This window comes from Jatropha curcas, chromosome 7 (genome assembly GCF_041381405.1).
Source record: "Jatropha curcas cultivar XTBG-Jc1 chromosome 7, XTBG_Jcur_1.0, whole genome shotgun sequence".
Taxonomy (NCBI): Eukaryota; Viridiplantae; Streptophyta; class Magnoliopsida; order Malpighiales; family Euphorbiaceae; genus Jatropha; species Jatropha curcas.
This window is the reverse complement of record NC_143157.1, coordinates 26806613-26818871: the sequence shown is the minus strand read 5'-3', so window position 1 is coordinate 26818871 and position 12259 is coordinate 26806613. Positions and strand designations below refer to the sequence as shown.

Sequence of the window (12259 nt, the reverse complement as noted above, 5' to 3'; positions counted from 1 at the left end):
AGCCTACCACACTCTACAACTTAATCATAAATATCTTCAAAGTAAACGTACTAATCCGCAGATGGGAACGTCATCTCTATTAAAAACTATATTTTAGCCTCTGCATCCACGCTAAGCCATACGAACACCATCAATAAATATCATAAGAAAATTCAAATGTTTACCTCTATTAGAAATGAGAAAATTCATAAACCAACCCTTATGGAGGCCTGGACTATTCCAACAGTTATGACTAGTATTGGATAATGCATCACAACAGAAAAGCCAAGACCATTTTGCCTTTACCAAGCCTGCTTTCTCTAAAATAACTTGCCATAAATATAATCAAAAGTTATTTGCTTCATTCCAAAAATCTACCAACGCTACTTCTATTGATAACTTCTACTGCTCTAAGTAATTGAATGAAATGTGATCTACTCCACTGCATCACACCATAGCCTAAAGAATCAGGTACATCTTCACACAGGAAACAGCTAATAGCTCAAAGTAACGTACCACATGATGTTTGCCACCCAAAAAATTTGATTAGCCACCAGATACTGGAAATCAAGGTTGAGATTTATAACTTGAATTGCCAAGAATCTGCAAACAAGATCAACAGTGTTGACATCGTCTAGCTGCAAAAATGGCCTTTCCCAAGGTTAACCCTCAATTTCAATTGACAAGTCCACTTCAAATTCCAGTCCACGCTGAACCAAACCCCACACCGAACACAACCCCACTATGAAGCTCGGGCCATGCGTGGACACTTGACTCCACCTTAGAACTCGAGCATCTCCTCCTGTAGAACACAAGGGCAAATACAGGGGGAAAATGATTATGCCATCCTCAAAGTCTCAACTACCACTACGATTATTGCTATCCATTTACGAAGTGATCAACTACGATTATCGCTACCCTTTACGAATTGATCAACCCAAGTGGCTCATAGCTCCACTGCTATCAGTGAAAAACCTCAATTCATCTCTGCATGTCTATTTGTCATACTAAATCAAAGCATATGTATATTTACATTTCCTTATGCCTAATCAAAAAGGCCAAAAGTAAATGCTAGTAAGATGTCAACAGAATACTCAACTGCAGTCAAACCAAAACACAGTTCAAATGCACAATAGATTAAACACTATGATGGGAAAGAAGTGTTAGCAGAATACTCAACAGCATTCAAACCAAAGCACACTTTAAATGCACAATAGATTAAACACTACGATGAAAAAAGAAAGTATGAGGACACTAGCAGACAACTATAAGCACGCCAAACTTAAACTACACTCAATAAGCAAAAATACTAAAATAGAAGGGCATCTAGTATGCCTTGAACTACTTATTATAGACTAGCAAAATAGATATTGAAAACTATTGGGATTTAAGCAATCCAACCAGTCCCAAAGAGCACTGGCATGCAATTTGAGCCACTGCCCCTGCTGCTGGGAATGAGAAATCTTCAAAGGACCTCATGAGAAAAGCAGGGGTACCAATTAAACAATGAAGAAGATCCAGCTGGCATCAATCTGTCCATGATCACTGTTGTTGGCCTTGTCGAGTCTGAGCACCACCATATCCCCCTACGTAACCAACTTGCCCACCATGAGGTCCATTTGCCTGAGGAGTTCCATAGTTTCCAGAAGCTTGTGATGGTTCAGATCTCCATCCTGCATTTCCATATCCTGAATTTCCATTTGTATCGCCATAACCACTTCCCATGTAGCCACTGCCAGTCCCCTGTAGTTCTCCACCTGCACCAGCAGCATTGCTGTTTGGGTTACCCCCAGAACGCCCGCCAACAGCACCATATCCAGCAGGATTCACATAAGATCCATCATTTCCACCATAATTACCATACCCATAACCTTGATTCCCGTACCCAGCAGTCCCACTAGGAGATTGACTAGCAGCTGCTGAACCAGGACCACCACTACCAGTACCATTATTTGGTGTCCCCCAAGAAGCAGCATTTCCATAGCCCATGGCACCGTAACCAGAGGGAGCCTGGTTACTCCACGAACTTCGGGGGCCACCAGGAGGGCCACTGGCATAACCAGCATTTGGGACATTGGGATTCCCATATGCAGCACCAGCAGGTCCCCCATACCCAGCACTTGCTCCACCATAACTGCCATAACCACCATATCCAACACCGTTATTGGCAGGACCATATCCATAACCAGGTGCACTATACCCAGATGAGCCATAAGAAGGAAAGCCACCTCCAGTGCTCTGAGACTGCATGTACCTATTTGAATCCATACGACCATCATATGAATTTGCATTGCCCCCAGAAGCACCATATCCTTGATAACCACCAGCACCACCGCCACCGCTGCCCATAGAGCGGCTTCCCCCACCAGGATTAGCATCTTTAGGAAGAGCCCGCTTTACTTCAACCTGCTTACCATTCAAATCATGAAAAGTTTTGTGCAAGACATGGTCAACTGCATCCTCGCTATCAAAGGAAATAAATCCAAATCCACGAGGGCGCTGGGTGTTCTGGTCATACATTATAACTACGTCAGTAACGTGACCATAAGACTCAAAATACTGGCGGAATCCATCATCAGTCAGATTGGGAGGCAACCCTCCAACAAATATCTTCTTGGTCCTAATATTTCCACCACTGCCAGGGTTTCTAGCAGGATTTATATTTCCATTTCTGGTATTCGTTTGCTGCTCCTCTCTTGACAATGCCTTTTTTGCCTCAACCTGAAAAACCAAAGCTAGTGGTTGACTGACAAAAATAAACTCAAACTAACTGGAAAATCAGAATCAACACTGCTTACGGAAGATAAGGCAACAAAAATTTTAAAAGACCCAACTTAGAAAATCCAGAAACTAATTAGGACGGAAGTTACTTGCTGGCACTCAATTATATAACACCAGAAAAAATCCCACTTATTGAAAAAATGTTATATATCACCAATAACTAATAAATGGACATGGCAATAACCAGATGAATCCCAATTTACCATTGAAGTTAACACTTGGAGACAGAAATCCACAAACCCCAAATATCATTAACAGAAGCTGAATCTATATTTCTAAAATAAAATTAAGAAAAAGTCCAAAGCAAACAATTTTTTAACCAATTAGCAAGAACAAAAATTCCCAAATCATCTGACACCGAATGAAATTAGGCTGAAAAAACAAAATCCACCACCGAAACTACACTAAAAACCATAAAAACGACAAAAAAAGAAAAAACCCTCTCTTACCGTTCTACCATCAATGGTATGCTTATCTTGAAGAACCGTATCGAGGATGGCAGGATCTGCAAAAACGACAAAGCCAAAGCCTCTGGGTCTGCCAGTGGTCTTGTCTCTCATTACGACAGTCTGCAAAACGTCGCCATATTGAGTAAAGTAATCCTTCAGCTTCTCTTCAGTTGTCTCCCATGAAATCCCTCCAATAAATAGCTTTCCCTGATCTGAATCCATTAACTTTATTATAAAAGAAAATATGCCTATTGACGATTCTTGAGCTTTAGATATTGGTTTCTTTTGGAATTTCTGGGATTTTATTGTATTGGGGTTTTGGGGAGAAGGAACTGAGTGCTTGAAAGGATTTCGCTTGGGGCGACCAGAAAGTGAGAGAAAGAGAGGATGCGTACGTGTGTTTATGGTTAAAGAGAGGGAATTTGTAGAGTATGCGATTTGGAGGGTTGAGATTTCTTCAGATTTCGAAGAACGGTCATGATTTGATGTGGTGGGGTTTTAGATTCTGAAAACGCAGGCCTCTAGGCCCTCTAACAATGTTTATCTTATGATGTGCACGTGATATTTTTATGAACTTCATTTTGGGTCCGAAAAATCAATTAGTATTACACATTTACACTGACAATAAAAATCATTTTTTAAATAAAAAATAATTAAAATTAATTATTCTTCCAGGAATAAAAATATTTAAAAGAAAAATCAAAGAAAAAAGTTTGCTTTGTTTATTTGTTGCAATAATGTTTAATTTGGCATTAAAAATTTTCTTAAATATTCAATTTGGTTTTAAAATAGTTTTGTTGACTATTTTAACACGTATATTTTGAGTTTAAAATCAATTTTCATATTTTTATAAGAGCTTAAAAATATTCAAATTTTACAAAAATAATATTTAAATATAAATTATAAATATTTTTTTTACATTCATCCTTATTTTCTGTCTTTTGAAATTTCAATTTCTTTTATTAAAAATGAGTAAATTATCATAAATTCTATATTTATATCCAAAAATTATTTTTTAAATCAAATTAGGCAATAACAAAAGTTTCAAGGTCAAATTTATTATTTTTCTAACTTGAACTTGTTTTTCTTTTTGAGATAGATATAAAATTTATTCTTAACAGATGCACATTTTTTGCTATGTAATAAAATTTGCCTTTTTCTAATTTCGAAAAAATTTTGATAAAAGTTTCCTATAAATACTATTTTTGTAGTATGTATCATGAATCAAATTCAAGTTATTTTCACCTAAGAAGTTAAATTAAAATTCTCTTTTTTTTTTTTTAGAAAAATGCCCCATTAAAATTATTTTGTAGGAGTAATATTTAGGTTCAAGAAAACAATTTTGGCAACACATCATTTCTTATCCTAGCAATTAGCCAAACGACACATAAATGCATTGTAGTTTCAGTTTTAATTCCTTCATATTTATAAAGACATTTAAACTAATGATATAATGCAATTATATTGATTTTATATGGTAATTAATCATTGCTACAAAAATTATTTTAAAAAAAAAAGTCTATTCAATCTCCCATCTCACATTGTCGTGTGAAAATATTAATTAGAACCTTCATACAAGTTAAATAATTTGTTAAGCTCTTAGTTATTATGTCCTCTGTTCACTTAAATTTTTTTTTTCCTGTAATTTAATCATTTTATTTAAACTTTACTCTTACGTAATTAAATATACTAAATTTTGCCTCAATCAAATGAGTATTAATTAAAGGATAAATTGGTATTATCGTTATTTTTTAAAAAACTTGAAATGATTAAAAAAAAAATCAACAATGCGACATCAATTATATTAACTATTTATATCAATAATTAGATGCATTTATGGGATATAGATTTTAATGTCAAATCATTTACTCGCTCTATACCATTTTATTTTATTTGTAGGTTTAACGAAACATGCATATTAAAAATTTAGTCAATAAATATTATTTTATCCTTTTTTACCTTTAATTTATTAAGATATTAATAAAAGTCATTCATTTAATGAACAATCATAGATGTTATTATTGAAAAAAAAAATTATTTAGATATACAAATTTAGAAACTTTACAAACATTTTGAACATTCAAAAAAAGGAATATAGATCACATAATAACCTAGTATTTGATTAAATACAAAGTATTCACATAATTTGCAAAAATAAATTAAATTTATAATATGGTCTTAAACAAACAGAAGACTGAAACTAGAGAGAAAAAGAAAAAGGGCAAGAAAGGTGCGAGGAAAAAGAAAAAAAGAGCCGCAATTTTGCAAATACATATAGAAATAGTGAGTGAGACAAAACTGTAATACTGTATTGCCCTCTGTTCTGTAGTTCTTTATTAAAACTGGTCTATACCCACAGCACCACACCTTCCATTATCATTATTAAAGTCCAACGTTCCTATTTTCAAAAACCGTTGGAGCCAAAATTACTTTTCAAATCCACACATCACATGAACAACCTAACCTCTCTCTTTCTTATCTATCTATTTTAGCCATTTTGCCATGAACAAGAACCTCTAGCCAGACTTTTTAGAGACCTCTAATGGGTTGCTTTCTTGGTTGCTTTGGATTTTCTTCTTCAAAGAGAAAGCGCAGAAAGCCAGTTAACAGAATTCAACCTGGAGACCAAGTAAGTTTTTCTTCAATCTTTCAATTGATGTCTGTTTCTATTTTACCAGATTTCAATTTTTATTCTCTGTTACTTTTGCAGGGACTTTGCAGTTATCAATCTTTGGATTCTGCTTCTGCAAATCTTGATAAAACACAAGAACCCACAAACTCAGATTCTGAGCTCAGGTCACTTCTTCATCTAATGTCTCAAAATTCTTTCTTTCATGTTCGTGCATCTTGTGCTCAGTGTGTCTGTTGCTTTCTTTTTTTTTTTTTTTTATTGCTTACAGAAATAAAGCAAAGGAGCCATTAAACTGCAAAATTAGAAAGAAAGTTAGCTTTAACTTGAATGTACAGAGTTATGAGCCGATTCCAAAAGAAAGTGAAAATAATTGGTGGGAAAGTGATGAAGAGGAGAAGAAAGAAGAAAGTAACGAAGAAACTGCAAAAGAAGGCCAATGTTTGTCTCTTTCTGAGAAAATGGCATCTTATCCATCAAATTACAGATATCGAAACTGCAGTGACAGCTATGATGAAGAAGATGAAATAGCATGTGAAGAAAGTGACTTGGACGATGATGAGGAAGACGATGATTTTGATGAAGATGATGATATTCATGATTTGAGAATAAGCCAAGAAGAATTTTTCAGAAAATTGGAGTCTTTATCAGTTAGTTCAAATAAAAAAGATTCTTTAGCTGAGGACAAATCTAAAAACCTGAACCCTCTTCAGGATTCAAATGAAGGAGGATTAAAATTGGTTTCGATGAATCAAAATGCTCGAAATAGGAGTCAATATGTTCACCCTGTGCTGAATCCAGTAGAAAATCTTGGTCAGTGGAAAGCGGTAAAGGCTAAGGGAACGCTACCGCCAGTGAAGAGACAGAGAAAAGAAAATGTAGCATTAGATAAAGAAATCGCAGTGGATGCCAGCCTTTCAAATTGGTTAGTTTCTGTTGATTCAAAGAAAAGTGCATCTGTTAGGCCATTTTCTTGGAGAAGCACAGAAGACATGCCTATTTTAGATATCACCAACTTGGAGCCTTAAGAATAACTCACATTGTTCAAACCCTTCCATTTGAGAAAATTATACAACACCATTTGATCTGAACAGATCAGAAGTGAAAATAGCAAGTTTGAATCCAAATCGTACCAGAAGTTAGTTTCTGTTATTTTCTGTTGGCAGGAGTGAAAGAATTTGGGATGTTATTGTTTGTATTTTTCTTTTTAATTCTTTGATCCACTTCTTCTGATTGGTTGAGAAGAAGAATGTTGTTTTTTGGCAGTTCTGCAGTGTTCAGAAAGTGAGTTTCATTTTCTTTTTTAACTCTTTTTTTGTTCTCTTTTTGATTCTCTGTTCATTTATTCCTCCAAAAGAATAGTTTTTGGTTATACTAAAAGGAATTTTCTACAATCGGTTGGCAAAAATAGAAGGCGTTCAATAATGAGCTAAATGGAGGTATCTGTTCTAAGGAACGACAAGTACTTGCATTGTTAAATATATTTTTTCAAATGATTCTGGAACCGATTTGGAACTGGAATTTATGCTTACATACCTGAGAATGTTGTTAGGAATCCAAATCAATATTCAGGAATCAATAAGGTTTTATGAAAGCTTGCAGAAAATAGGCAAATATAACTTAAGCGACTACAAAGAGCTCATAATATGTCAAATAGGTCACAAAGCAATCTAAATAAATTTATCAGAGTTTGAAGTAACTGCATCTTCAGCAAAATCAGCAAACAATCATTGAAAGCAATACAAGTGTTCATCTCTCATATATCAACAAGAGTGGTAATGGCAAAGAATTTTCAGACATTAAATATATGTAAGCTCTATCACAACTATTGCTATCTGTTACAATCTGGGATGAGTTCTGTATAGCTGAAGCTGCTTAAGATAAAACTCACTGCAAAATTTATGAACTTGTATCAAACTTCATTTTGCCTTCTCAGCCTTCAGACCTTTGGTCCTTGCAACAAGGAGTTGACAACAGGGTCATTTTCACTTGTAATTATCAAATTTGTGGTCCTAGAGGATGCTTCATTGACTTTCCCACAGATATCTACAAGTTATTGTGCTGAAGTATCTACATTATGTTACAGATGCAAGAATCAGCATCTTCTTCATCAGTATCACTATTGTCACTGCAGGCACAAACAGAAAACAGTGAGCAAGGAGCAAACTCTAAAGCCTAGAAATAAGTATTCAATGCCCAAGTAAATCCTCTAATATATTCTATTCTCATTTGCAGTTCAGTGTTTCACCAGGTTTTGTCAGTTAGGACCTATATTACTTGTTGAATGCTCAACTGTAACACATCATCAACGACTTCCACACATCACAATAGAGGGAAGGCCAACAAGCCATGTCAAGTGACAACAGAGAAACATTATCGTGATAGCAGGGTCATGCTTCTAACATAAGTTATGCATGCAGTTCAACTGGGAGTTACAGATTGTAGTTGATTCTTCAGAATCTGATTCCTGCAGCCTTACAAAATGAAGGGCCCATGAATAGCATCCAAGGTAACCCACAGTGGCCAATTAGAGAAAGTTTGACCTAGCTACTTGGGTGCCTCTATCCATCTGACCATAATTGACATGGTCTATGAAGCATGATTTAAAGTACTCAACACATTATACATGGTTCTGCGAAACATGATATAGAGTGGAATTTTACATGGTCTACATGTACCTCATAGTCAAATTACAAAATGTTAACAACCCATCCCCACCCCAACAAAACCAAAAAAAAAAAACTTCAATCCTTCACGTTCTTTCTTTCTATCCTTCCCAAAATTCCATTGTTTTCAATTCCAATTTTAAGCAAGCATAAAAAATATGATAAAACATTCACTCATTTGATTTTTCCCATATGCATTAATATGAGAATAGGCCAGAGGCTTATGCAGAAGATAAAAATTATGGAAGAGACAAAGGCAATAACTTGAGTCATTTACTAGGTCGAACCAGTATTTTTATGAAGATGCCAAAAGGGAGCTTAGATGGTTTGAGAACAAAGGCTTGGTAGATATGTGGGCTCTATCCATAGTGCTGTCTTTTTGTATGGTTGACGTTGATGACACCAAAACATAGAAATAAACCATGCGACTAGATTGCAGTGAATCAATGCAAAAAAACATGACATTCCCAGATCCACCAGAAAACTATGACAGAGCCTTGTAGAAAGATAAATCCAATGGAGAGAACCTTGCTCCCAACAGTGAAAAGGAAAAAAGGAAAGGAATTCATGCAGCCAACCGAAAAGTTCAGGAGTCAGACTAGGTTAAGTTAAAGAAACATACTGAGATCTGTTAGTGACAGAGAGGGAAAGTCTTGATGTTAGCTGAATGATCCAACCCAGAGAATAACATTTCCACATAAGCTACATCTAAATGAAAGCCAAGTTCTCATATGCTATTTGTATTTCTCTTCTTAACCTCATAGTTCTCCATGAAGAGTCTCTTGAAAGACAAATAAGTAGGTAGGACAGTAGATGCTACTGCTGCTAACATGCAACTCAAGTAGATAGCTTACAGAAGTGCTAGAGGTTTTCAAAAGTTAAAACAGACATTTGACAGATAGGCATGCCAGCAGTGAAGGTAAGACAATTATCATCTATGCTACAGATTCAAAATTTCAAATTTCAAATTTCAAATGAAATTTATATGTTGCTCATCGTTAAAAAATGCCTACTGATAACTGATACAGTAAAGCCTTCTCAGTGATGGATAAGTTAGAAAATTGGTTTAAGGTAAAGTAGCATTTATGCTAATGTTGCAGGAGTTGCATCAAAACCATAGTTAATGCCTCTGCTCAACGGCCAAATCTTCGCTTAACCGTATCTTAGCCTTAGTGCAGCCTCTTTATAAAATGCTAGTTTGGATAGGCAGTGAATAGCTCTCCCTTTCATAAAAAGTAAACTTAGTTCACAGTCCATTTTTGTTAAAAGGGAGCAGTAATGGCTAAAAATCATATGCATAGAAGAGTAGACAGTGAATAGACACATTCGCAAAGACCAAGTATTCTCAGGAGAAACTTAAAATAAATCTAAATTTCACTGTAACTCAAGCAAACGTTAAGTCAGTTATGGTTGGAAGATTTCAACAAGACAATGACAAAAAGAAAAAAAAAAAAAAAATTCATCAAGTATATATGAATTTGGTGAATCATTTGTGAGTCTTTCATTCCAATAGGTTCGGCTAAAACGATCCTTATCTATTATTCAACAAAGCCGCTTAAATGTAAAAAGGACAGCTACAGTTCATCCATCACATAACTCACAAGTCACATACTCTGGGGTATAGCCATTGATGAAAACAAAACGAAATAAGATTCTCAAATGACAACTAAAATAATCAAGTTTCTAAAACATATACAAACAAGACTAGGTGTCTACTTGCGCTGAATGCAGAACACTCACTATCTAGGTCAGCCAAATCTAGTGAGAATAGCCTGAAATTTTATTAATGGCGTTGACCAGGAAGCAAAAATAATTTACAAACAAAAATGCATTTTCACGCCATTAGCATTCGATTCACTTCCTTAGCCCTAAATAGAAGCAAATACTTTAAGCACTCACATGTATGCATGCAGATAAACATGCAAACATATCCTGTGAAGTTTTTAGCCTGGTACAGCAATAACTATTTAGAGTCACAACAAGTATATTGGTAAAAGTAACTTAAGAACCACCCAGATTTAACAGTCAAACTGAGCCTTATCCTACTATAGCATTTGACACATGCATCCACATTCCACTATTAGAATGATTGTTCAACCAACTTTGTTAGTCTTTACTCACATAGTATAAATCAATTACACCAAATTTAAACCAAAAACCAAAACTTCGAACAAATTGAGTAAAGATAGGATAAAAACAAAACATAGCAAGCAAAAAGCCAAAACAACAAAAAATTCTTTAAACTAAAGCAAACACTATATAATTACCTTGGTTCAAATACTAGAACCTCTGCCAGCTTATTTCCATTGTTATCATTCCACTGAACTTTTCTCCGCACTCTCTCTGGATTTCTTGACATCCCACCTCCCCTAGGAGGCAACAAAGTATTGGATTCACTGTAATCTTCTCTATCATCAGTAAGATTCTCAAGTTTTTCAGAGTCTACAGTTATCAAAGGCTTGTTTGTGAACCCATTAGCATCTTTACAATCCGTATCCATCGAAAATTGCACACACACAAACACAATACTTAGAGAGCTGAAAGTATCAAAGCAAAATTGCGGAAGAAAGATGAAGCGGCAGATAGTTACTGAAGAACCTAGGATCTTTCTTTTACTGCTCAACTGAAATCCTAGTTAACCCAGATCGCTAAACGTCGAGAATTAGCAAATCCTAACCCTAAAATTCAGATTTTCTAATTGGTAAAGGCAGCAGATACAGTTTTGTCAATTCAGCTTCAAGGTCAACGCTCATTTTTCGATATGATCAAGCTTGGAAATGAATCAAGAAAAGATAAAATCCAGAAACCTAACACAACAAGAGCGAAAAAGGTAAGTCATTGACAGAAAATAAAACGATTTTCCAGAGAAAGTGACAGAAAAAAGTTGAAGCTTTGAGAAGCAAAAGATACAGTGGCTGTTTAGATTAGATACACCAAAAGGGAAAGGAAAGCAAAGAACGAGAAAATCCGATTAAACGTCCATAAAAGCAAATCAAGACAACATGAAAATGAAACCATTTAACCAGTCAACAACGCAATTGCATTTAGCTCAAAAGATAAAAATAAAGAAGAGACAGAACAGAGCCGAGCAGGAAAAATGGTTACTTTTCATTTCTTAATTGGATAGAATATCTTTTGTATTTCAAAATTTATATTTTTGTGTGCGGAGATCGGATCGGACGGCTGTGATAAGGTAGCGTGTGGTGCCCAGGAGATATTACTGGCTGATGTTAGTTAATCTCGTTGTGACGATATAATACGCGTCTGTTTATGCTAATACAGTACGGTCTGGCTGTCGTTACTGTGGCGTTGATTTGAGTGAGTGGGGTAATAACACATACGAAGTGCTTTAGTGGGGCCCATTGACTTCTCTTTGTGTTGCTAAATTAGATAATGACCTTTTGATTTCGTTTTAGGTTTGTGATTATTTATGTAATAAATGTATTTTCACACATTGAATGAATCCTAATATTACGGAATCGAATTATCCTACAATAATAAGAAAGAGTGAAGTTTATGATATTAGTTCGAAGAATCAATTTAGCATTATTACTCTCTCTCTCTCTCTCTTTATATATATATATATATATATATATATATATATATATGTGAAGATTAATGAATAAATTAAAAAGAAAAATTATTGCCTATTTAGATAGTGCCAAATCAGTTATCATAAGATGATACAGTTAAAAATGGAGAATATAGACAGGAGAGATGATCCATGTCTTTCTAGCGTGTTTTACAAACAAAAG

At 34.9% G+C, this 12259-nt stretch overlaps 3 protein-coding genes across 4 annotated transcripts; 1 reads left to right on the top strand and 2 right to left on the bottom strand.

Annotated features, from left to right (window-relative positions):
* Positions 1–138: 138 nt before the first annotated feature.
* LOC149495085 (heterogeneous nuclear ribonucleoprotein 1-like) lies at positions 139–3597 on the bottom strand. Of its 2 annotated transcripts, XR_016321697.1 has the most exons (3): positions 3210–3597; positions 1381–2700; positions 139–781 (listed from the first exon to the last, which is right to left on the bottom strand). XR_016321697.1 is itself a non-coding variant. In XM_089723934.1 (2 exons), exons 1-2 carry the CDS (start codon positions 3429–3431, stop codon positions 1522–1524), a joined length of 1401 nt encoding a protein of 466 aa, XP_089580060.1. In that variant the 5' UTR covers positions 3432–3597; the 3' UTR covers positions 1164–1521. The 2 variants fall into 2 exon arrangements, 1 of the variants encoding a protein (XP_089580060.1); XM_089723934.1 differs by lacking the exon at positions 139–781 and having other exon boundaries at positions 1164–2700.
* A 1990-nt stretch (positions 3598–5587) lies between these two features.
* On the top strand, positions 5588–7145 carry LOC149495084 (FK506-binding nuclear-like protein). Its single transcript, XM_089724142.1, has 3 exons — positions 5588–5838; positions 5920–6005; positions 6110–7145. Exons 1-3 carry the CDS (start codon positions 5752–5754, stop codon positions 6864–6866), a joined length of 930 nt encoding a protein of 309 aa, XP_089580268.1. The 5' UTR covers positions 5588–5751; the 3' UTR covers positions 6867–7145.
* Positions 7146–7485: 340 nt separating this feature from the next.
* Positions 7486–11633, bottom strand: LOC149495083 (uncharacterized). Its single transcript, XM_089724143.1, has 2 exons — positions 10772–11633; positions 7486–7966 (listed from the first exon to the last, which is right to left on the bottom strand). The coding sequence occupies exons 1-2, from the start codon at positions 11002–11004 to the stop codon at positions 7909–7911; spliced, it is 291 nt and encodes a 96-aa protein (XP_089580269.1). The 5' UTR covers positions 11005–11633; the 3' UTR covers positions 7486–7908.
* Between the last annotated feature and the right edge of the window lie 626 nt (positions 11634–12259).